The sequence below is a fragment of the Pristis pectinata genome, chromosome 1 (assembly GCF_009764475.1).
Source record: "Pristis pectinata isolate sPriPec2 chromosome 1, sPriPec2.1.pri, whole genome shotgun sequence".
Classification (NCBI taxonomy): domain Eukaryota; kingdom Metazoa; phylum Chordata; class Chondrichthyes; order Rhinopristiformes; family Pristidae; genus Pristis; species Pristis pectinata.
The window spans coordinates 123089179-123113016 of NC_067405.1; the positions used below are offsets into that span (position 1 = coordinate 123089179).

General features: G+C 41.1%; 1 protein-coding gene across 1 annotated transcript in view; it reads left to right on the top strand.

Moving 5' to 3' along the window:
* Positions 1 to 23838, top strand: part of mdga2a (MAM domain containing glycosylphosphatidylinositol anchor 2a) — a 652262-nt gene that overhangs the window by 271261 nt on the left and 357163 nt on the right. Inside the window, exon 7 of the mRNA XM_052017769.1 lies at positions 15049 to 15318. Within this exon, the coding sequence (XP_051873729.1) occupies positions 15049 to 15318 (270 nt within the window). The remainder of the gene's footprint in view (positions 1 to 15048; positions 15319 to 23838) is intronic.

The window sequence follows — 23838 nt, forward strand, 5'->3', positions numbered from 1 at the left end:
CATCAGGATTGAGAAGGAAGCAGAAACATTGCAAGCATATAGCAGTATGAGGGAGGGCTGGGACATAGGTGGTAGGTGGAATCGGATGAGGAGGGAGATGATGGGCAGATGGAACCAGGTGGGGGAGGGGATGGGAAAGGTGAACAAAAGGGAAAAGAAACCGAGGGGGACAGGTGAGTGTGTGGGAGGAGAACACAAGGGTTGTGCGTCACCTGAAATTGGAAAATTCACTATTCATACCATTGGGTTGTAAGCTTGAGTAGATTCCAGTACACTTCACAGTAGTATTACCAGATGAAATTTGACACCAAGCTAACAAAGGAGACATAGGAACAGGCCATAAAGTCCTAAAGAGGTTTAGAGATATACAGCATAGAAACAGGCTCTTCAATCCACCAAGTCCACACTGACCATCAAGCACCCATTTACATTAATCCTACAAATATCTCACTTCATTCTCCCTTATTCAAACCTACATCCTTGACTGAGGATGCAAGTTTCAATGAGGAAAGAGGAGAGAAAGGTACCAATATGGAGAGGTTTGGCAAAGGAATTTTAGTTTGTGATCAAGGCAGTTGGAAGCATGTTCTCCATTGGTGAAGAGATGAAAATCAGGGATGCCTAAGAGGGGAGAATTGGAGGGGTGATAGATCTCATGAGGTTATACAGCTAGAGAGAGTTGTATAGATGTAGGAGGAGGAAACAATGGAAAGATTTGTAATTAATGATGAGAATATTTCATTTGAATAGAAGGCAGACTGAGAATGAGTGTAGGCCAATGGGCACAGATCCTGCTCTGTATATGGATTTACATTCCAATTTTGGGGAAATCTGTGCATCTGGTATATGTGGTTACTCTAATCTGCCAGCTGCTGAATCTACTTGCTTCAAATTTATTCACTGCAGAGCCAGATTCATACTAGTAGGTAGACACGGGGTGAGTTAAGTGCATTTCATGATATTAGGATATACCATCTCATCTCCAGTGAGTAGACAGGATTCTAGCACTGCACTATTCTACTGCTGAACCATCTGCTCAGCCTATTCCCTCATTCCTGTGGCCTCTTCACCCCCCTTCTCTTTCCACTTCCCCGCCCTCATGACCTGCCCATCACCTCCCTCTGGTTGCCCACCTCCTTCCCTTTATTCCATGGTCCACTGTATTCTCCTATTGGATTCTTTCTTCAGCCCTTTTCCTCTTCAACCTATCACCTCACAGCTTCTCACATCATCCCCTTTCATCTCCCCTCCTCCACCCACCTACCTTGCCCCTCTCACCTGGACTCACCTATCCCCTGCCTATGTGTGCTCCCCCTACCATTTTATTCTGGCTTTTGCCATCTTCCTTTCCAGTCCTGATGAAGGGTCTCAGCCCAAAATGTTGACTGTTTATTTCCCTCCATAGATGCTGCCTGACCGGCTGAGTTCCTCCAGCATTTTGGTGAAAGTGTTGTATTGGTATTATGGAGAAATTTTATTTGAATTTTCTGCCACATTTAGAGCAATTTGCCATGGAATCTACATGGTAACAAGGACCGCCATTCCTGTTACCACAGTACCATGGTTTATCTGTGTCCCAAACAGCGCATTGTGGTAATGCAATTATTGTCCATGACATTAAGATCTACCTTACAGCCCCAAATGAGATCAATGTATGTCATTGGCATCTGCTTTCCAGTTCTGATGCATATAACGATTACCTTCTTGAAGCTGACAGCACTGGTATAAGTCATTCACCACAACTGATAGCCTCGTGTATATAATTGATTCCAACTTTGCAGTTCTAATGTATACCATTGATTATTACCTTAAACTCCAACATATATCATTGTTCTTGCAGACCAATTGTGGATCCTAGATAGATATGTTAGTGTGATGAACGTTTCTGGGGCTTGAAGTATACATATTTTTCCAAGGCATTGCAATTTTATGAGTGTTGTTGATCTTATTCAATATGAGTTGTCAAAGAATATAGGTTCAAGGTGGTAGTTTTGCAATTTTGAGTCTTGCAGGGTTATTGCTGTAACACAATACAATGAATTTGTTTATAATGGCAGCATTGGGACAATTTGCAGTTGCTCTTCACAGATAGGTGGTTTCTAAATGTTACTACTAGCAAAACTTTGATGTATTACACTTCGAATGGAATATATGTATGTGAATATGCACTGTTTGATTGGTGATCTTTAAGGTAGTTTTCAGAATAGGGTTGATTTCCCTGGAGATGATCAACATTTCAAAACTTAGTTGCCATGTAATATTGAAATATTGATTCATAATGGAAATTATGCTTCAAAGAGTTAGGAGTTCAAATAGATTTTAAATGCTTCCCCTGGGTTCCACTATAATTTGAAGAATATTGAAATAGCAACCAGAAACCATTTTTAATTGAACTCTTCTATCCAATAATTTCATAATAGAATTGCACAACTGTGGAATTTAAACTTTCTATGAACACCATTTTTAGAAAATGGTTTTCCTCTTCAACATGTTCGTGTACGAGTCAAACTAAAATGAACAAGAGAGAAGATTGACAATCAGAATAAATATCGCACCTTAAATTGCACTCTGGGATATTAATCTATGAAGGCTTTGTCATTGAATATCTCGGTCCCTGTGTCACTCCAAGTGTCGCTTGCTCTCTGTTAGTTTAACAGAGGCTGTAATCCATCTTTCTGTGAGGCTGCAATTTTGAGATTACATGCTTCAGCCATTCCTTAGTACTTTTGGAGTTTGTGCAAGCTCAAGACAATCTAATATGAGAAGGGGATATGGGCCAGTGACAATTGCAAAGACTCATTCTGTTGACTGCCTTCCAAGAAGAGCGATGGGTGCTGATGGCTGAAACACAAATTCAGATTGCTGAGTTTATCAGTACATGAGTGAAGCTGAGAAGTGTAGTGAGCAACTGTGCAATAATATGTCTATGCATGGACAGTGACCATCATTATTCTTGAAAGGTGTTTTAATAGACCCAGTTCAGCTAGACTGTGATGATTTCTGTGTAATAATTAAGTGTCTTTCATCACAAACAAAGGAAGCAATGTTTATCTTTCAAAATTCTATGGCTGTGGTTGGATCAGGATCATCCCACTGCATTCAAATGGTTTTCCATGTTCTCCTTAGCCTTGCGAACATCAGTAGGGGCAGGAGTAATAGCATAAAATAACAACAAGCACTAACCACTCCCATGGAGGCCATTTGGGATTGCAGGGAAGGAATAAGTATGCTCACAAACACAGCTTGTCACACCAACATATTTCATTTTGTCAAGGTCAGGACACCATTCACAGAAACTCCAAGGGAGAAATATCCACACTTACAGAGAAAACACACCTAGAGGAAAAAAGAATGCTATGCACATTTTTGAGCCATTGATTGAAAAGTAATGCATTTGAAGATGTGAGAACTCATTAAGGGTATAAATGCATTCTATCTTCAGATGTACATGAGCTGAGAGGCTCACATAATCCAGTAGCGATTAGAGTTAACGTGTCTCATCATTGTCCAGTAGTGTAGGCATCTGCTTTTCTTCCAGATCTGCTTTGTGTATTTTTAAATGGCTTAGTTAATCGAAAGTCTCTGATACTGTGTTGTATTGTTAATAATCACTGTAATTTTGAAAGTTGAAGTTGGATTTAGTTCTCAAATAGCTGCCAAGCCTTTAAACTATGCATTGGTTTATATCCTATTTACAAAGCAAACTGAAATATTCCAATGTTCATTTCATGGTGCATCACTTTGCATCCCATTAGTACATAATGCATCGCAAGCTATGTGGTAGGTTAATCCATCAGTAATGTTAGCAGAAATATTCTTCCATAAATTATGTAACCAGTGCTTGTGGAAAACAAAAACATGAACAGTTGGAATTACACAGCAGGCCAGTCAGCCACTGTGAAGGGAAAAGAGAGGTTATTATTTATGCTGGTTCTTTGTAATACTGCCATCACACAATTTCTTCTTGACAGCATAAAAGTGCATCCTATGATAGAGTACTGAAGAAACTCTAAAATAGCAGCTTCTGGGACAATTTTACAACTCATTCAACAAATGTCCAAAGATGATCATAAATATTAGATCTTTGTGATTATGCATTGTTCTTAATATTGATATGGGCAGATTGTATTTAACAGAAGAAAGCATTTGGCATCTTTGGCAAATATACAACTTTGGTCAAATGCCTTGTTTAAATTTTGTAACTGAATTTCTGCACACAATAATCCAATGATATAAGGACAGTGATAATATCTGCACTGTATGTTCAAATTAAAATGAGAGATATGGCTTAGTACTGCAGTGCATTGCCTTTTGGAATGTTCTAGTTACTGCTGCAAGATCAGACTGCAAATCCAAAAAGATTAAAAAAAAGAAAATGCAGGTCAGACTGCATATGTGGTAAGAAAAACAGAGTTATTGTCTCAGATTGAAGACCCTTTGTCAGAACGTTGTCAGATGGGTCTTCGACCTGAAACGTTAACTTTGTTTCTCTTTCCATGGATGCGATTGACATTCTGAGTATTTCCATCATTTTCTGTTTTTATTTTAGATTTCCAGCATCTGCAGCTTTTCTGGTTTTCAAAGCATATCCAAAGAGTATATTCTGTAAAGAATATGCTCGGCATGTCTCTATTTGAATGTATTGTTGATAGGATTGCCTACTCAGGCCGGCCATACACATGGAGGATCGCTCAACTGAAGTAGCTATGCCTGCTCAAATAACTATGTTTTCTCATCTTCAGTAATCGTGTCACTAAGGACCAAAGATGTTCAAAGAAAACCAGATCAAAGCACTTTTTAAAAAACTCCTGATGGTGTTTTCTCTGGAGTTGCATGCAGCTGTGTCCACTATTTTCTGACACCCCCAGATAAACTGGGAGTATTGGCAACCCTAAACTCTGAAGTTTTTTCAGACTGGAATGCACCACAGTGAATTGATGTATCAGCCACAAATAACTCATTGAGGTGTATATTCCCAAATCAGCACCACATGGTGTTTGACTAAATGTCCATATTTAAATGATGCATTTCTTATTGTGACAGGTGAGTCATCAATTCCTGACAAAAATGTTGCCTTGTTTTGTAATACAGCTCTGAGTTATGCCTAATGACATAAAAAGCAAAGAAAAATGTGCAACCAGCCAACGACTTCTCTAGCATTATATTGTTTGTGTAATATTGGGTGTGTACTCATTTGAGAATTGTACCATGTGACCATCCATTCTCAGTATTACATAGTGAAGATGGAACAGGCTGGAAAATAAAATGCTTCATTCCTTGTTTGTAAGTTATTTTGTTTAATAAGGCACTTTATTACCTTAGCATACCAAATATCCTCCAGTATCTTAAAATATGATATTGATATAGCTTTTAATTATATAATGCCAAAAAGGTCCAGAAATATCCCAAGATGCTTCACAATTACAGGCAAGCTAACAGAAGAAGGGAGGTTAGGGGAGGCGACTGAAATTCAACGAGTTATGTTTAAAGAAGCTTTGATGGTAGGAGAGATGAAGCTAGATGGAAAGAAGGCCACTGGTAATTCTAGGGATATGAAGTTTGTAAAATTCTGTGCAAAGTCTGGAGTGCTGTATCAGAAATGAATTCAAACCCCAACTAATCACCTAAAGAACATTACAGCACAGTACAGGCCCTTCGGCCCACGGTGTTGTGCCAACATTTTACCCTGTTCTAAGACCTATCTAACCCTTCCCTCCCACGTAGCCCTCCATTTTTCCATTATTCATGTGGTTATCTAAGAGTTCCTTAAATATCCCTAATGTATCTGCCTCCACCACCTCTGCTGGCAGTGCATTCCATGCACCCACCACTCTCTGTGTAAAAAAAAACTTATCTCTGACATCCCCCATAAACCTTCCTCCAATCACCTTAAAATTATACCCCCTCATGTTAGCCATTTTTGCCCTGGGGAAAAAGTCTTTGACTGTCCTCTTGATCTATTCCTCTTATCATCTTGTACACCTCTATCAACCTGCGTAGCAATCTTGAGGGATCTATGGATGTGGACCTTATGATCCCTCTGCTTTTCCACACTGCTAAGATTCCTGCCATTAACCTTGTATTCTGCTTTCAAATTTGATCTTCTGAAGTGTATCACTTCACACTTTTCTGGGTTGAACTCCATCTGCCACTTCTCAGTCCAGCTCTGCATCCTATCAATGTCCTGTTGTAACCTACAGCAACCTTCTACACTATCCACAACACCACCAAGCTTTGTGTCATCTGCAAACCTACTAACCCACCCTTTCACATCCTCATCCAAGTCAGTTATTAAAATCACAAAGAGCGGGGGTCCCAGAACAGATCCCTGCGGAACACCACTGGTCACTGATCTCCAGTCAGAATACACTCCATCTACTACCACCACCCTTTGTCTTCTATAGGTGAGCCAATTCTGAATCCACACAGCCAAGTTTCCCTGGATCCCATGCTACCTGACTTTCTGAATGAGTCTGCCATGAGGAACCTTATCAAATGCCTTACTAATTTCCATGTACACCACATCCACTGCTCTACCTTCATCAATGTGACAACATCCTCAAAAGATTCAATCAGGCTCGTGAGGCATGACCTGCCCCTCAGAAAGCCATGCTGACTGTCTCTAATCAGCCTATGCTTCTCCATATGCTCATAAGTCCTGTGTCTAAGAATCCTCTCCAATAGTTTGCCCACCACTGAAGTAAGACTCACTGGTCTGTAATTCCAAGGGTTATCACTACTCCCTTTCTTGAATAAAGGAACAACATTAGCCACTCTCCAATCATCTGGCACTACTCCTGTGGCCAGTGAGGACACAAAGATCATTGCCAAAGGCACAGCAATCTCTTCCCTCTCTTCCCATATTAACCTTGGATATATCTCACCCAGCCTTGGTGACTGATCTATCCTAATGTTTTTCAGAAGTTCCAGCACATCCTCGCGTATCAGCCTATTGTACGCCATCCTCACAAATGTCAAGGTCTCTCTCACTGGTGATTCTCAAAGGTTGATTAAAAGTTAAATGAACCAATATTGCCTTAGCCAGGATCAAGATCGCAAAACATTAGAAACAGCAGGTTAGACAGTATTTGCATAAAGAGAAACGAGTCAATATTTCAAGTTCAAACTGGGAAGGAGAGGAAGCATGTTAGCATCAAGTTACGGGGCAGTTGGGGGAGGGTAAGTAGGACAAAGAGAATATTTCTGAAAAGAGTGAGAGTTGCCTTGGGGATAAACTGAAAATGGGATCATCTGGTCAGTGGATTAATGAGGCAATGAAGGGTGGAGAATATGGTTCTTTGCTCTTAAAATCTATGAAATGAAGGAAGTTAGAGAGTGAGAACACAGAAAAAGGAATGTAAAAGCTATGAAATGCAAAGCTGCAGACATGCCTAGTAGGTCAGGCTGTGCCAATAGAGAGAGGAAAATCTGAGCTAATGTCATAGATGGATGATACAGATAGAGAAAGTGAGTTACCTGAACTTGTAGAATTTGATATTGAGTCCAGAAAGCTGCAATATGCCGAGGTGGAAGATCAGTATTGTTCCATAAGTTTATGTTGGACCTTGTTATAACAAAGTAGGAGGCAACAGACAGAGAGCACATAGTAGCAGTGGATCGAGAATTAAAGTTACAGGTACCTGGAAGCTAAGGGTCATCTCTGTGGACTGAACACGCATGTTCTGCAAAGCAGTCACTCAGTGTGTGTTTGGTTCCACCGGTGCAGAGATGACCACATTGTGAACCCCAAATGCATTGCACCAGTTTGAAAGAATTAAAAATGAATTGTTGCTTCACTTGTAAGTTGTATTTAGGTTGCTGAATAGTGGAAAGGATTGAGGTAAATAGGAAGTTGTTGCATTTCCCATGGAACTGCAGGATCATTGAGGTACACAAAGTTGTGAGGGAAATAGATTTTCCCAATAGCAAAGATGTATAAAACTAGATGGCATAGGTTTAGTGTAATTGGATAGAGGTTTAGAGGGTATCTGAGTAGATTTTTTTAATCCAGAGCAATGTTGGAATCTGGATCACATTGCCCAAGGCATTGATGGAGGTAGAGACCCGCACAACATTTATGAAGTATCTAGATTAGCATTTAAATAGCCCAGTCTTAGAAGTCTATGTACCAAATGGTGGAAAACAGGATTAATATAGATGGGGACCCAATGGCCGACGTGGATGTTGTGGGTTGAAGGTCTATTTCTGTACGACTCTATGATTATAGTATCTCCAGGACAATCCAGGCCTCGCCTATTAGAGATATTTTCTTTGTCCATTCCATCCTTTCTCCACTCTCCCTGCTGCTGGATACTAATTTGTTTTCCGTCCTTTCCAGTTCTAACAAATGATCTTCAACTTTTCTCTCTCCATAGTCGCCACATGATCTGCTGAGCACTTCCAGCATTTTCTGCTTTTATTTCAGATTTCCAACTTCTGCAGTTTTGTTTTGCTTTGCATAAAATTAAGCTGCAAAGGGTGTGCACATTAGAGCAAGGGTGTGGGGCTAATTGGACGGGTCTATCAATAAACTGGAATAAGTACAGTGGACCAAATGGCCTCCTCCTGAGTTGCATGATTCTGTGATTCTACTTCAGCTGGTTGAGTGCAGCCCCCTTATCTCCCAGTCCTTGGATAAGCCCGAGGCATATAAATTATTTCAAAGGAACACAAAACAAAAATCATAAAAGGAGAATTTTAGAAGATTTTAAGCAATGAAGTGAGGAAAAAAATGCAATGTGAATGGGGGCACTGCAATTTGTGAAGCAATTATACTAACTCCCTGTTTTAAATCTACGATGTTGGCCAGGATTATACTGTGAGGCTAACAGTGCATTGCCTCTAAGAGCAAAATGAGAGAAATCACTGTTGTACAGAGTGCATGGTGAAACGCTGTGATTTCTGAGTGACTGCTGATGATGCCTTGTTGGGGTTAATCTGCACACCTGGGATTCTATGCTGGCTGCAGAGAGAGTGGATGCAGTAGTGATAAACTTCCAAAACTCCTTGGATTCTGGAACAGTCTGAGCAGAGAGCAAGGTAGCTAATTTGACTCTACTTTTCAAGAAAGAAGCAAGAGGAAAAATAGGGAACTCTTGACCACTTAGCCCGAGATCAATTGTTAGAAACATTTTGAAATGGCGAATTAGCGGGACATTTAAAAACCATGATATCATTAAGCAGAGTCAATTAATTTTGAAGGAGACATCATATTTGACAGATTTAAGTCTTTTGAGGAAGGTAACCAGGTAAACAACAAGGAACTAGGAGATGTAGTATATCTAGATTCTCAGAAGGCATTTGTAAGGTACTGCCCAGAAGTTTGTTTTATAGATTAAGGATTCATGAGGTTTGGTGAAGCTTTTTAAGCCTGAGCAAGGGTTTAGTTAAAAGATAGAAAACACAGAATGAACTAAGAAGTGTTTTCTGGATTGGCCCCCTGTAACTAGTGGAGAGCTACGGAGATCAGTATCCCTCAGCCCATGGACTACTCAAAATTCACATTAATCACTTAGATGCAAACAAAATGTAACATCCCCAGATTGGCTGACGAAACTAGGTGGGAAATGGAGCTGTTAGGAGGGTTGTAAAGTCAGAAGAATCAGAAGAAAAATAAAACATTTTTTAAATGGTATGAGCCAATTAAATGTTGGTCTATAGAGGGATCTTGGATTTACTCTTCAATATCTCTGCTGGAATCCCATTTATGACCCAGATCCAGTATTTATTTTATGGCCTGTACATAAATCTCATAAATGATGCAAATTCTATGTAGAGGGTATCACTCCAGTGGACTCAGTGCCAGATCATTAGAAATATCTGTTGACCAGTCCACATGAAGTCGCTGAGCAACTGTACATGAAATGAGCAAGGCCAGTCCTTCGCCAGTCATGGTAAATTCTGTGCCATTGTTGACAAATTAGCCTGTGCAACTCTTTAGAAGTTCAAATAGTGGTTGATATGTAGTTATTTGTCGGTACAAATGCTATGCCTTCTGACTTGGGCAATACCTTCAAAAAAATGTTATTAAGACTCAGCTCAAGGATAATCCTGTTAATGTATTTTTGTACCATTATCACGACTATTATGTTATATCTGCTGCAGAATCAAAATGATAAAGGGGAAACATTAACTTGTTTGGATTTTATTACCATGAAAGTTGATTCTCTTTCATAGTGTCACCTTTGTTTTGGCCCCACTCTTGCCTTGCCTATTCATGGAAGCATAATGTGAAATCAGATAATTCAGATGTTTGACTGTCCTCTTTCCTGCATAAGCCAAAGGAAACTTTATCGTAGTTTATAAGCAGAGGGTGAAACATTTCTCTTGATATTCTGATGTAATTGTTACCTCACAGGTTGGCAACGAATCCCAAAACAGGTGCCAAGCAACATCCAACCAAGAGTGGTCTGACAGCATTCAATGAGTCATATTAGTTGCTTATGGTGAAAGATGAGCTTTGTATTATAAGCAATAAATTAACGAGGCTTTCTGGAATTAGAAAGTGATATCAACCAGCTTACTTATCTTATTCCCATCAGCACAAGACTATTTTTGTTTCCCCTGTCATTAATGGCCTCCATCTACACCATTGATTGATGTGGCCCATCCAATTGCAGGCAGGATCATTTAACTGAGGTTAGAGACCCCCAAAGCTTTGCAGTTGGAGCTCGATGAGCTAAATTGATGAAAATACATTGTTGTTAGCCTTAGTAACCCAGCTCAGCACCCAGCTACACATCTTACTGATACATCCAAGTCTGTCATAGTAACAGATGGCTGCTTCATTTTTCATTGCACAGCATAACACTATGACGCACATCATGAGAGGTTTCAATAGACCCAGCTCCAGTGAGGACCACTTTTGCACTGGTCTTGCACAATGAGCATTCCCAATATTTTGTGTATGAATGTGATGGAAAAGCAGTGCATTGTATATTTCCCAAGTCAGCTGCTGGGCTTTGGATTTGTGTGATTACTTGAAGTGGTGTTGAAATCTTGACATGATAATAATAGATATTCTTCATCCTAAAGCAAGAAGAAATACTTTTCCCCTTCCTCTCCCATCATAATTGCTCACTGCTGTTGCTGTCCTGCACCTTCTAGACTTTTGCACATCATATTTCCCCGTAGGCTAGGCAGGATAATGAAGCTGAAAAAATTTCACCAAAGGTTATTGTGAGAAACACAAGAAGCCTGAGGTGCTATTGGAATAAACAATTAAACAAGGCATTTTGTTGCATCGTTCCCAAAGCTCAGCTTCATTGCTGCCTAGCAGTGAAGATGATTTTATGATGCAAGATTTACACCCAGGCAAAATATTTCACTTGACCAATGGCCCAGCTTAGAAAACAAAACATGTAAAAATATACAGATGTTGTCTTATAAAGAAAAAGAATAAAGAACAAGGGATAGAAATCTATAATAAACATTGAATGCATGAGGTAGTGATGTTTGCTTGTTGAACAGTACATTGAAATCAATGGAACCAAATTTTGGTGTTCAGTTAACATGCATTCTGTCTATTTAGTGCTTTCAACAAAGAGTGGATTTCTGCCCCCTCTAACATACCTTTCAGATTCTCGGGGTCATCCAAAGCACTTTACAACCATTGAACTCTTGAAGTGTCAGCATTGTTTCAAAGTAAGAGAATCGTGCCTGTCCTTTAGAGCTTTAATTTCGATGAAAAGCCATACTACAGTCTCATCTTTTTGGCAATGTGATGGGCTTTGAGTTGAATGTGGAAAATGGACTGTTCGTGTTGTTCCTGCAGGTCGAATAAATAAAGCCTGGTGGATACTTACATGGCAGTGCCTGCATCGCTGTTGAAAAGCTGAGCTGAATTTAAGTGAATGTGGAAGACCAAGATGAGTTACTTACAAATAATATCTCTCTATGACCCTCTGTGCAGCAGCATTATTAGTAAGAAAACAAGCTGATGCTTCAGGCAGGATGACCTTCATATGCCACATACACCAGCCACCCTGATTACTACCAATGGGGAAGATGAATAATGACGTTCACTCCCTGCAGGCCCAGATCACCCCACTGAGGAACCAATGCTAAAAATAGACAGAAACCATGGGCTTCGAACTAGCTCTTTCCTGGTGACTTCCAATGAGCAAGACTATTATTGTTCTTCCTAAAATCAATATCAAACAGTGCCAGTAGTGTAACAGAAAAGTAATAACATTTTGCTGAAATGCTTTGAAGATGTTCAGCGGTCCATCGACTACTGCTGGTTCCTCTTGTACAAACATAAAAAGTTCATTAATACAGAATGTGTGAAATAACTGTGCACTGCTTTAAAGAATGTTACACAAGGGATAATGGTTTAAAACAAATGGTCCCAACTAACTTCTTAAAAGTGAATTTACCTGAGGCAGGATAGAGGTCCTGTTCTAAACTGTTTCCTACTTTGCATCTCATTTTGATGATCTGTATTATGTATCCACACATGCCCGGAGATGGTCACTGACAGCACGGGAGCAAGAACATCAGTAAATGGTTTACTGAAATCTCATAGTTTGGGGCTTGGACTTTTTACCATCAATATTAGTGATAGTTCAATTTGTGCAAAGAGAATTCAAGATGGGAATAAATTCAACGTGTCAGGAACTATTTTATCTCTGTTTTCCTGACTACCTTGAAAGAAATGACTTTACACTAAACCCAGTACAGCCCATTGACACACACCCTATTTAATAGATTTTTAATGAATGACCAAAAAATTGTGTTAATTTATTTTGATCAGAGAACAAGCACTTGTGTAAAGTTGCAGCTAGAGATTTGTCCAGCAAACGCTAGTGCCTATCCTGCTCTCACAGTGGAAGTCAGGGTCATGTTCACTTTCAGAGACTTTGCCTCAGGAACTTTGCAGGCTGTCTTTGCTGACAAGTGCCAGCTTTGACACTTGTTCAAAGTTAAGGTCAGCAAGGAAACAGCCCCTTCAGCCCAACTCGTCCACACCAACTGTGATGCCTATCTATGCTAATCCCATTTGCCCTGCATCAGTCCTGTATCACTCTACTCTTTTCCAATCCAAGTACCTGTGTCTGTTAAACATAGTAATTGATTCTGCCTCTACCACCTCCTCTGGCAGCTCCAAATACGTCTTATACAAGCTATTGGTATTATTTGGATAAAATGGACACCAGAGAAACAATGCTAGGGTTCATGCATTCTTTGTACTCAAAAGTCCATCCTTATTAATAACTAGGATTAACTTAAATAGAAGTATGCTCAAAATTGGTTAACAATGCATTACTGCGTTTTTGTCTACATAACGACTGATTTTGGTCCTTGTGTAGATGAAATTATGGGCCACTGAGTACAATAACAGGGAGATTATGTTGTAAGCATTTAAAACATTGGTTAGATCACAGCTCATAACAGTAAAAAAAAACCTCTGATAATCAGTTATTCAACTATTTGGAATTGGTTCAGCATCTGGCTCACTGCACAACGTCTGTTGCATTCCCTTCCAAATCACCGGGGTGCCAGATCACGCACTCCCTTCTAACTCACTGTAACCCTGGCTTCCATACTTCTTTCCGACTCACTGGAAGCCCATTTCCCGTACTTCCTTCCCACTCCTCGGAGCCCTAGTTCCCATGCTTCCTTCCCACTCCCCAGAGCTCTGGTTCCCATGCTTCCTTCCCACTCCCCGGAGCCCTAGTTCCCATGCTTCCTTCCCACTGCCAGGAACCCTGGTTCCCATGCTTCCTTCTCGCACACTGGGGCCCTGGTTGCTGAGCTCCCTTGAAACTCATCTGATTTGGTTTTCTATGCTCTTTTTCCATTTATCAGGTGTACTGGAACATTTTATCATTCTACTGTGCCACATCTAAAAAGTAAATTATACATGTGTTGGAGCACTAATAGGAATACCATCCGACAGTCCAGAAAATCTGCTAGTCCTGAATGAACAGAATTTTACTGTATTGTGTTTAATACTGTTCATTACATCATTGGAAGGATGCAAAGGTGTCAGTGATGATACAGAAGAGATTTATTAGAATGGTTACTTGGACATGTACTTTGCTTGGTACTTTTTTAATATAAGATATCTTTATTAGTCACATATACATGGAAACACAGTGAAATGCATCTTTTGCATAGTGTTCTGGGGGCAGCCTGCAAGTGTTGCCACGCTTCCGGCGCCAACATAGCACGCCCACAACTTCCTAACCCATACATCTTTGGAATGTGGGAGGAAACCGGAGCACCCAGAGGAAACCCACGCAGACACGGGGAGAACGTACAAACTCCTTACAGACAGTGGCCAGAATTGAACCTGGGTTGCTGGTGCTGTAATAGCGTTATGGCAACTGCTACACTACTGTGCCTGCCCCTTGGTGGTTGGCATGGATAGGGCGAGCTAAAGGGGCTGTTTCTCCGCTGTGTGACTCTGTAACATTGGATTTCAACATTAAGGTAGACTAGAGAACCTGAGTGTGTTCTCATTGGAATGAAGGTAGTTTAGAGAACATTTGCTAAGAGGTGTACAGCATCTTGATGGGTTTAAATAAATAGAGGGAAGTTGTTGACATTAGTAAATAGTTCAAGGATTAGTGGACGTAATGAAGGCCAAAAGGCACAAGGGTAAAATGTGAGAGAAAGCTTACTAATGTAGAGAGTGGTAATGATCTCGAACTCTCTGCTTGTTCGAGTTGTGGAAACAGATCAATCTGGGCGATCAAAAGGAAACTTTAAGAAGAAAACCTATGCTGGAAATCTGAAATAAAACCCAGAAAATGCTGCAAAAAACCCAGCAGGTCAGGCAGTGTCTATGGAAAGAGAAACAGAGTTAACATTTTGGATTGAAGACCCTTCTGAGCTGAAACAGTAACTCTTATTTCCCTGTCCACAGATGCTGCCTGACCTGCTGAGGGTTTCCTGCATTGTCTGTTTCTCTTTCAAGAGGAAATTGGGTAGGGAATTGAAGGAAACTAATTTGTGGTCCATGGGAAAGTGTGTTCATTCCAGTCAGGGTAAAAGAGCATGTACTTGCATTCAAATTTCTTTCTCTGCTTTTGTATCTCACAGCTTCCCCCTCCATCAAACTGTTGATTCCTGAGCAGATAGTCGTAAACCCTGGAGATTCGGTATCAATGGTGTGTGTCACAACTGGAGGGGATCCCCCTCCTACTCTTACCTGGATCAAAGCCATTGGATCTCTTCCTGAAACAAGTGTGCTGAAAGGAGGGACGTTAACGCTGCACTCCATCAATGCGGAGGAGGCCGGGGCATACAGCTGCCTTGCTAACAACAATGTGGGCAACCCTGCTAAAAAGTCCAGTACAATCACTGTAAGAGGTACGTCAGCTTGTCTGTTTAAACCAATGCAGCTGAGAACAAGGTCTCATCATTTGAATGGCTCTTTGCACATGGTTCTTGGGCTTCAGATGGGATGGACTGTGAGTGGTTTCAGTGCCCATGATCCGGGGAGGGTCATGTTGGTTAAAGGCTGTGTTCCCAGTTGCCACGTAATGACTCCTGCTGAACTGGTCACTTGTTTAGGCAAGCAGAGGGATGGGAAGATCCAAATAGCCCACCGACACCGAACATCAAGGCTTGCAAGAATGACTAAGTGGTACGGTGGTGCCCCAGCAGAGTTACTGAGAGGAGGGGTGAGGGTGAAAAGTGTGGAGGTGGCAGGGGTCCTGGGGGAAGAACATGAAAGCATCTACTTGTGTCTTCTCTAAGGAATAGTCTGTACCCTGTTGCCTCCAAAATCCCATCTTGATGCTCCTTATATTGAGAAGCAGAATTCAGCATTTGCAAACAATATCCAGTGGGACTTGAATTCTGATTAAGATCTTGTGCATGTCCATCTCCACATAGAATTTTCAGTAGGGAAGAACAGTTTGTGAATGAACCAGTTCAAAGGGGGAAATAAGACACGAGCTTGTTGTACAAGCAACCCCACTTAATGCATTGCCATGACTCCTGCTCCCGTCCTTCTCAGTCACAAGGGAGTCCATTGTGTGTCATGTCTCTGCAGGTGTCCTGTGTTCAGAGTTAAACGGGACCCTCACATAGACAAGCATTGGCTCAACATTTTCTGTGCAATGACTTTGAATACAAATGTGCAGTAATGCAGTTGCGTTGAAGTCTACAAACTGGAAGATGTGCAGTGAAAAGTACATGAAATCGGCGCTTCAGGTAATTGGCAGTTTCAGAACATAATGGCATGTAAGGAGAGTGGAAATGCAGCATTTTAAGTGCTAATGACCACTCTGGTGGTACTGGTTAGATAGCTGGCCCAGCAACTAACATTAAGGCTCCTTTGTAAGAATAAAGACACATTGACAGCTTTCATTTCAAGAAGCAGTGTGCGAGTTCAAGAAACTCTTGTTCATTAGGGTGCCTAGTGCTTAAGCACCAGGTGCAGAACAGATGTAGTACAGTGTGCAATAAGGGAACCAGGGCACTTCCAGCATTTTCTGTTTTTGATCCAGGATACTGGATTGTTAGACAGAATGAACTCAACGTGTGCTCTTTGTTATAGGTTTTTATTTTTGGCACAAGGTGAAGATGAATCCTGCAATAAACACTGGTGATCTAAAATCTGCAATAGGTACCCTCCTCTGCCTCATTACTACCATTAGATTATGTATTTACTGTGGGCTTTGCTGCTTGCATTTCTTTGATTTAATGGAGGGTCTTTACTTGTACTTTTGTTGTATATTTTCTTTCTCAATTATCAGTTGCAATGCTGCTATCATTTTAATACAGTTTAGCTTGACTTTTGCATGTAATAAATATTGGTAAGCTTGTGGAATGAATGATGGAGCTGCTATGGAGTGCACTCTGCTGGATCTATCTTTATCTTAGATTTCAGAAGCTGTAGGGGCTGCTTGGAGCCCCCGCAGCAGCCTCACACTAGGATTCCTGCTATCTGTTGTCTGGACTGACTACAGGCAGCATTACTACTCCCTCTCCTCAGGTGGTTCTGTGAGATATAGGCCACATGGACATAAGAAGCAGAAACAGGAGTAGACTATTCAGCCCCTCTTCCCTGCTCTGTCCTTCAATAAAATCATGGCTGACCTATGACCTCAATGCCCCTTTCCTGCACTAATCCCATATCTTTTAACAACCAATGATCTTTCAGCCGTTGTTTTGAATGTACTGAGCCTCTACAGCTGCCTTCAGTAGAGAATTCCAACGATTCACTAACCCCTGGGTGAAGAAATTTCTTCTCATCTCAGTCCTGAATGGTGGGCTTTCTGTTTTGGAACCTTGATCTTTGATTCTGGACATCCCAGGCAGGAGAAGCAGCTACCCTGGCAAACCTCTGAAGAATTTTGTATGTTTTGATGAGATCACCTGTCATCCTGCTAAACTCTTGAGAGCTAGGCTCACACTGCGTAACCTCTCCACAGAGGATAAACTCCCCCACCCCAGGAATTAATTTGGCCAGAGCTCTTTCAGGTATAATGCTTCTTGCCTAGCCCTTAGCCAACCATCTGAATTTGCAATGTGGGTGACTGTAAAGGATCACTCATTACAATTAGTTATACATTAGAAACCAAAGGCGTTGGATTAATAGGACACAGTCAGACATGTGCATTTATATAGTGCTTTTCACAGCCTCAGAATGTCCCAAAGCATTTTACAGCCTATTAAGCACTTATTGAAGTGTAGTTGCAGGACGCACAGCAGTTAACACAGCAAGCAAACAGCGATATGATAATAACCGTATAATCTGTTACTGTCAGTGGTGCTATTTGAGGGATAAATACTTGGCCTGAACAATGAGGAGAGCTTCCATGTGTTCTTTTTCAGAAGAGTGCTGTGGGATATTTTATGCCCATCTGCCCAAAGCAGATAGTTTAATGTCTCATTTGAACCTCTAACAGTGCAGCTGGAGTTTCAGCCTAGATTTTTGTGCCCAATTCTCAGGGCAGGGGTTGAATTCAAATTATTCAGACTCAGAAATAACACTGCTGGCATGCTAGATAAATACAGTCAGACTGAAGCACGGGGATTCTAAATAATGACTGAACTCAAAGTACTGGATAGCTTCTTCATTTCATGTGCTTGTCAGTCTTCTCAAAAGTCACTTGAGAAGCAAAGTGCACATCACTCTCAAACTGGCACGGCATTAATTATAAAATTTGGTTAAGCCTGGTAGATCTGTTAGAACGTTCCTCAATACAGTTTGGCCCTATACTGAATTAATGATTTCCAGTGACAAGGACAGAGATTTAAGGTGATTGACAAAGGAGCAAAAACAATGCAAGGAATAACTTTTCACCTGGTTATGATTTGAAACCCACTGGCTGAGACACTGGTGGATATGGATTCAGTAAAAGCCTTTAAAAGGAATTTAAATTAATTATTTGAAGAATATTAGATTGGTATATGGCAAAGACTGGAGTTGTAGAACCAACTGGTGCAAGCCCAATGGGATATATTGTCGAGGCCCTTGAGGAAAGAACTTAACTAAAGAATCAGAAGGGCTGAAAGGGGCCATGAAATGTTCTTGGCATGTAGGATTAAGGAAAATTCAAGGCATTGTATACATATATTGAAAGCAAGAGGTTAGCAAAGGGAGGAGTAGGTCCTCTCAAGGACAAAGGAAGGAATTTATGGCTGGAACCAGAGTAGCTGAGGTCCTAAATGAGTTCTTTGCATCAGTATTCATCAAGGAGAAGGGCATAAATGATAGTGTGATCAGGGAAGGGTATGTTGATATTCCAGGGCATGGTTGTATTAATAAGGAGGAAGTGTTGGGTCTCTTAAATAACATTAAATCGGATAAATCCCCAGGAATATATCCCAGGATACTGAGGGAGACGAGGCAGGAGATCGCTGGGGCCTTGATCGAGATATTGGTATCCTCTTTAGCCAGAGGCAAGGTCCCAGAAGACTGGAGAATAGCCAATGTTGTTCCTTTGCTTAAGAAGGGCAATCAGGATAATTCAGCAACCTGTAGGCCAGTGAGCCTTACATCACTAGTAGGCACATTAGGGATAGTCAGCATGGCTCTGTTGTTTGTGATATATATAAATGATTTAGATGAAAATGTAGGTGGTCTGATTAGTAAGTTTGCTGATGACACAAAAATTGGCAGTGTTTTGGATAGTGAGGAAGGTTATCAAAGGATACAGCAGGATATAGGTCAGTTGGAACTTTGGGCAGAGAAATGGCAGAAGAGGTTTAATCTGGAGAATGTGAGGTGTTGCACTTTGCGAGGTCAAATTCAAGAGTATACAGTAAATGGCAGGATTTTAGCATTGACTTACAGAAGGTCCTTGGGGTGCAAGTCCATAGCTCCCTGAAAGTTGCAACACAAATGGATAGGATGGTAATGAAAATGTACAGCATGCTTGCCTTCATAAAAGTTGGCAAGTCATGTTGCAGCTACAGAAAACTTTGGTTAGGCCACATTTGGAGTATTGTGTGTAGTTCTGGTTGCTGGAAGGACATGGAGGCTTTGGAGAGGGTGTAGAAGAGGTTCATCAGGATGCTGCCTGGATTAGAGGGTACTGGCTATAAGGAGAGGGTGCACAAACTTGGATTGTTTTCTCTGGAGGCTGAGAGGTGACCTTATAGAAGTATATAAAATTATGCAAAATATAGATGGGTTGAATAGTCAGAGATTTTTTTTCCCCAGGGTGGAAATGTCAAATACTGGAGGATATAGCCTTGAGGTGAGAGGGGGAAAGTTTAAAGGAGAGTTGCGAGGTAATTTTCTTTTACACAGAGAGAGGTAGGTGCCTGGAGTGCACTGCCAGGGGAAGTGGTGGAAGCAAGTACGATAAAGTTTAAGAGGCATTTAGTCAGGCACATGAACAAGCAGGGAATGGAGAGACATAGACCGCATGCAAGCAGATGGAATTAGTTTTGATTCACATCGTGCAGACACCATAGTTGGTGCAGACACTGTGGACTGAAGGGCCTGTTTCTTTGCTGTACTGTTCTAAGTTTTCTGCTGTTCAATTCCAGAACTCAAAAGAACTGAAGTAATAGGATCTGAGAGTGATGGAAGGAAAGAGTGGCACATGAAAGAGAATGTATGAAGTGAAGGGAGTGTGTGAAGGTTCTGAGAGCAAAAGACCAGAAAAGCAGAAAAAGACAAAAAAAAAGGAACAATCAGAAGGAATGAGTGAGAATGCCTATTCAGCATTCCTTCTGAATTAAATATCAGTTTAATCAAATCCTTCCAACTCATTAATTGCATCTCAGAGATTTAGCCTCTATTATGAAATACTCTGCACTGGGATTTTTTTAATGCTTGCTATAGTTGCAGGTGTGGGAATGAATCAGATGTTTGGGAAATTGGAAATTGGGTGGACATTATCACATCAGATCTCTGTGCAATGTGTAATGCAGCGAGCTTAATATTTAAGAAACTAATTTAAATATTGCAGTATATTTAAATGGATTTAACTGCCATACTGCGCAATTTCCATCTGTTTAGCATGGGGTCATTATGTTCACTGGCCTGGATTGGTTTAAGGAAGGTTCACATGCATTGGAAACTTAAAAGGCAAATGATTGAAAGTTGTGCAACTGGTCTTGTATTTTTACATTTTCAGTGTATTTTGTTCATTTTAATTTGTCTCTACTGATTTTTTTAAAATTCTGTGTGTGAAAACGAGAGTATATTTATGTTGGCATTTTCTGGAGAGTTGAAGTGAACCATTTGTCAGACTTTAGCACAACAGAAATGCTGAGGTGACAAGGTAACTATGTAAACTGATTTGTGTAATTTCACAATTCATGGCCTTTTATTTAATGAGCAGGATTTTCACACAGCAGAGTTTTGTTTTGAGCTCTTTTTGAATATGTGGTACTCTTGTATTGTAGTTTCTGGTGACAAATCTGGATGAAATGTAGTTATAGTGATCAGTAGAAGTTGACTTCCCCAGGCAATAAGTGATGGACAGTGCGAAATGAAACAGCATAATGGGCTGGGTCACTTGACTCGCTGTTATCTCCCACCCACCAGTGAGTCAATCCCTCACTGCACCACTGGAAGATCAGAATCCCCTGGCCTGTGCGGCAGTGGGTGCCCCCACCCCCCCACTTTCGGTGATCTGCGACAGGACTTCCCGACACGCTTGGATTACTGAGTGGCAAGAGCTCTTTGGACTGAATCAATCCCCAGCAAGGTCCCTGGCTCAGTTTGAGATTCGGACAGAAGATAGTGTCCGGAGTCAGAAAGGGTCTGGGGAAGGATTCTGGGAGAAGAGATAACTAAGGAAATCGTGCACAGTGGGGCATAGGAGTGTGGACCAGCAGGGGATATTGGTGAATTTTCAAAGAGGGTAAAGCATGCAGAAATATTAATTCTTTTATATTTATATTATTTAAATATACCCTTCCTCCCAGGTGAATGACATGGAAAAGTCTGGTGACATTCCTTATTTGGAATAGAGGTGGATATGAAGCCTCTCCACACCCAGGTGGATGCATCATTTCAATTAGTTCTTACCCCCCAGAGTTAGTGCTTCCTACCTTACCCCTATTCTTTCTCCTGTCCACCATTCTCTACCAACTCACATCCATGATACCTTTGGTGCTCTCTGCCACTTTGACGGTTTCCAGTCTCCTGCTCTGAGTCGGCTCATTTTGACCAGACATGTCAATCCTCTTACACCTCCGTCCCACAGTAAAATAGCCCGATGGCTCTTCACTTAGTTCCTGAACAGAGACCCAACCAGTCCTTCTCCTTTGCCATCTTCCTTCACCTGACTGAACATGTCCATACAATGAACAGCTTCTCCTTTAACTTCATTCATTTCCACCAAATCAAAGGTGCAGCTATGAGGACATGCATGTGTCCGAACAAGGCCTGTCACTACATCGAACAGTTGCGTTCCACCCTACACAGGCCCCATTCCTCACATATCTGTCCAGTACATTGATAACTGTATTGCTGCCATTTCTTGCTTTCACATGGAATATAATAGTTCCATCATCTTTGCTACCAACTTCCATCCTGCTTTCGCTTTCACATGGTCCATCTCTGACTCTTCCCTCTCTTGACTTAACTCAAGGGATGGATTAGTAACCAATATCCATTACAAGTCCATGGATTCCCATAGCTACCTTGACTACACTTGCTTCCTGTAAGGACTTCAGCTTTTTCACTCAGTTCCTCTGTCTCCATTGTATCTGTTCTGGTGATGACACCTTACACTGCTTCTGAGATTTTTCTTAACCGTGGTTTCTCCTGCTCTATGGCTTACAGGGTTCTCACCCACACCTGTTCCATTTCCTGTACTTGTGCCCTGACCCCGTCCTTCCACCCAGGATAAGGATGGTTCCCCCCTTGTCTTCATCCTTCGCCCCACCAGCTTCCACATTCAATGGATCATCTTGCATCATTTCAACTACCTTCAATATGATGCCACCGCCAGACACATCTTCCCCTCCCTTTTCCACATTCTTTTCATGAGGCTCTGGTTCATTCCTCCATCTCCATCAACAACCCCTCATCTTCACACAGTACCTTCCCATGCATCAACAGGAGAAATAACACCTTCCCTTTTATCCTATCCCTTCTCTTCCCACCCCCCAGGGACCCAAACACACTTTCCAGGTGAGACAGCAAGTTACCTGACTTATTCCAGTTTAATGTGCTGTGTTCAGTGCTTATAACGTGGCCCCTTTGTGTTGGCGAAACCTACATGAAGATGTAGTTTCCATTTAGCAGAATATTCCCATTCAGTCTTCTCAGTCAATCCTGAGTTTCCAGTTGTTTATTGCTTTAGTACTCCATCCTACCGTGACCTTTCTGATCTTTGCCTCTTACACTGTTCCAGGTTAAGAACAACAACTAATCCTTTGACTTGGCACCACAGAATCCTCACAACTTAAAACTGAATTCAACAATTCCAGAAAATCAGCCTTTCCAGTTTTTTTTTATCAGAGCTGGCCAGTTCTGATGAAAGGTCTTCGACCTATTACATTAACTCGGCTTTTCCCTTTCCACAGCTGCGGCCTGACTTGCTGAACATTTCCAGCACACTGTTCTTATTTCAAATTTCCAGCATCTGCTTTGCTTTAGACTAGGATATTTTGTACCTGACTTCCAGCTTTTTTTCCCTATATGCAAAAGTTTGGGCACCCCGGTCAAAATTTCTGTTACTGTGAATAGCTAAGCGAGTAAAAGATGACCTGATTTCCAAAAGGCATAAAGTTAAAGATGACACATTTCTTTAATATTTTAAGCAAGATTACTTTTTTATTTCCATCTTTTACAGTTTCAAAATAACAAAAAAGGAAAAGGGCCCGAAGCAAAAGTTTGGGCACCCTGCATGGTCAGTACTTAGTAACATCCCCTTTGGCAAGTATCACAGCTTGTAAATGCTTTCTGTAGCCAGCTAAGAGTCTTTCAATTCTTGTTTGGGGGATTTTCGCCCATTCTTCTTTGCAAAAGGCTTCTAGTTCTGTGAGATTCTTGGGCCGTTTTGCATGCACTGCTTTTTTGAGGTCTATCCACAGATATCCAAACTTTCCTGCATCCCCACCACAAAATTCTGTGTCAGAAGTTTGTAAAGGAACATCTAAACAAGTCTGATGCATTTTGGAAACAAGTCCTGTGGACTGATGAAGTTAAAATTAGAACTTTTTGGCCTCAATGAGCAAAAGGTATGTTTGGAGAAAAAAGGGTTCAGAATTTCATGAAAAGATCACCTCTCCAACTGTTAAGCATGGGGGTGGATCGATCATGCTTTGGGCTTGTGTTGCAGCCAGTGGCACAGGGAACATTTCACCGGTAGAGGGAAGAATGAATTCAGTTAAATACCAGCAAATTCTGGAAGCAAACATCACCGTCTGTAAAAAAAAAAAGCTGAAGATGAAAAGAGGATGGAT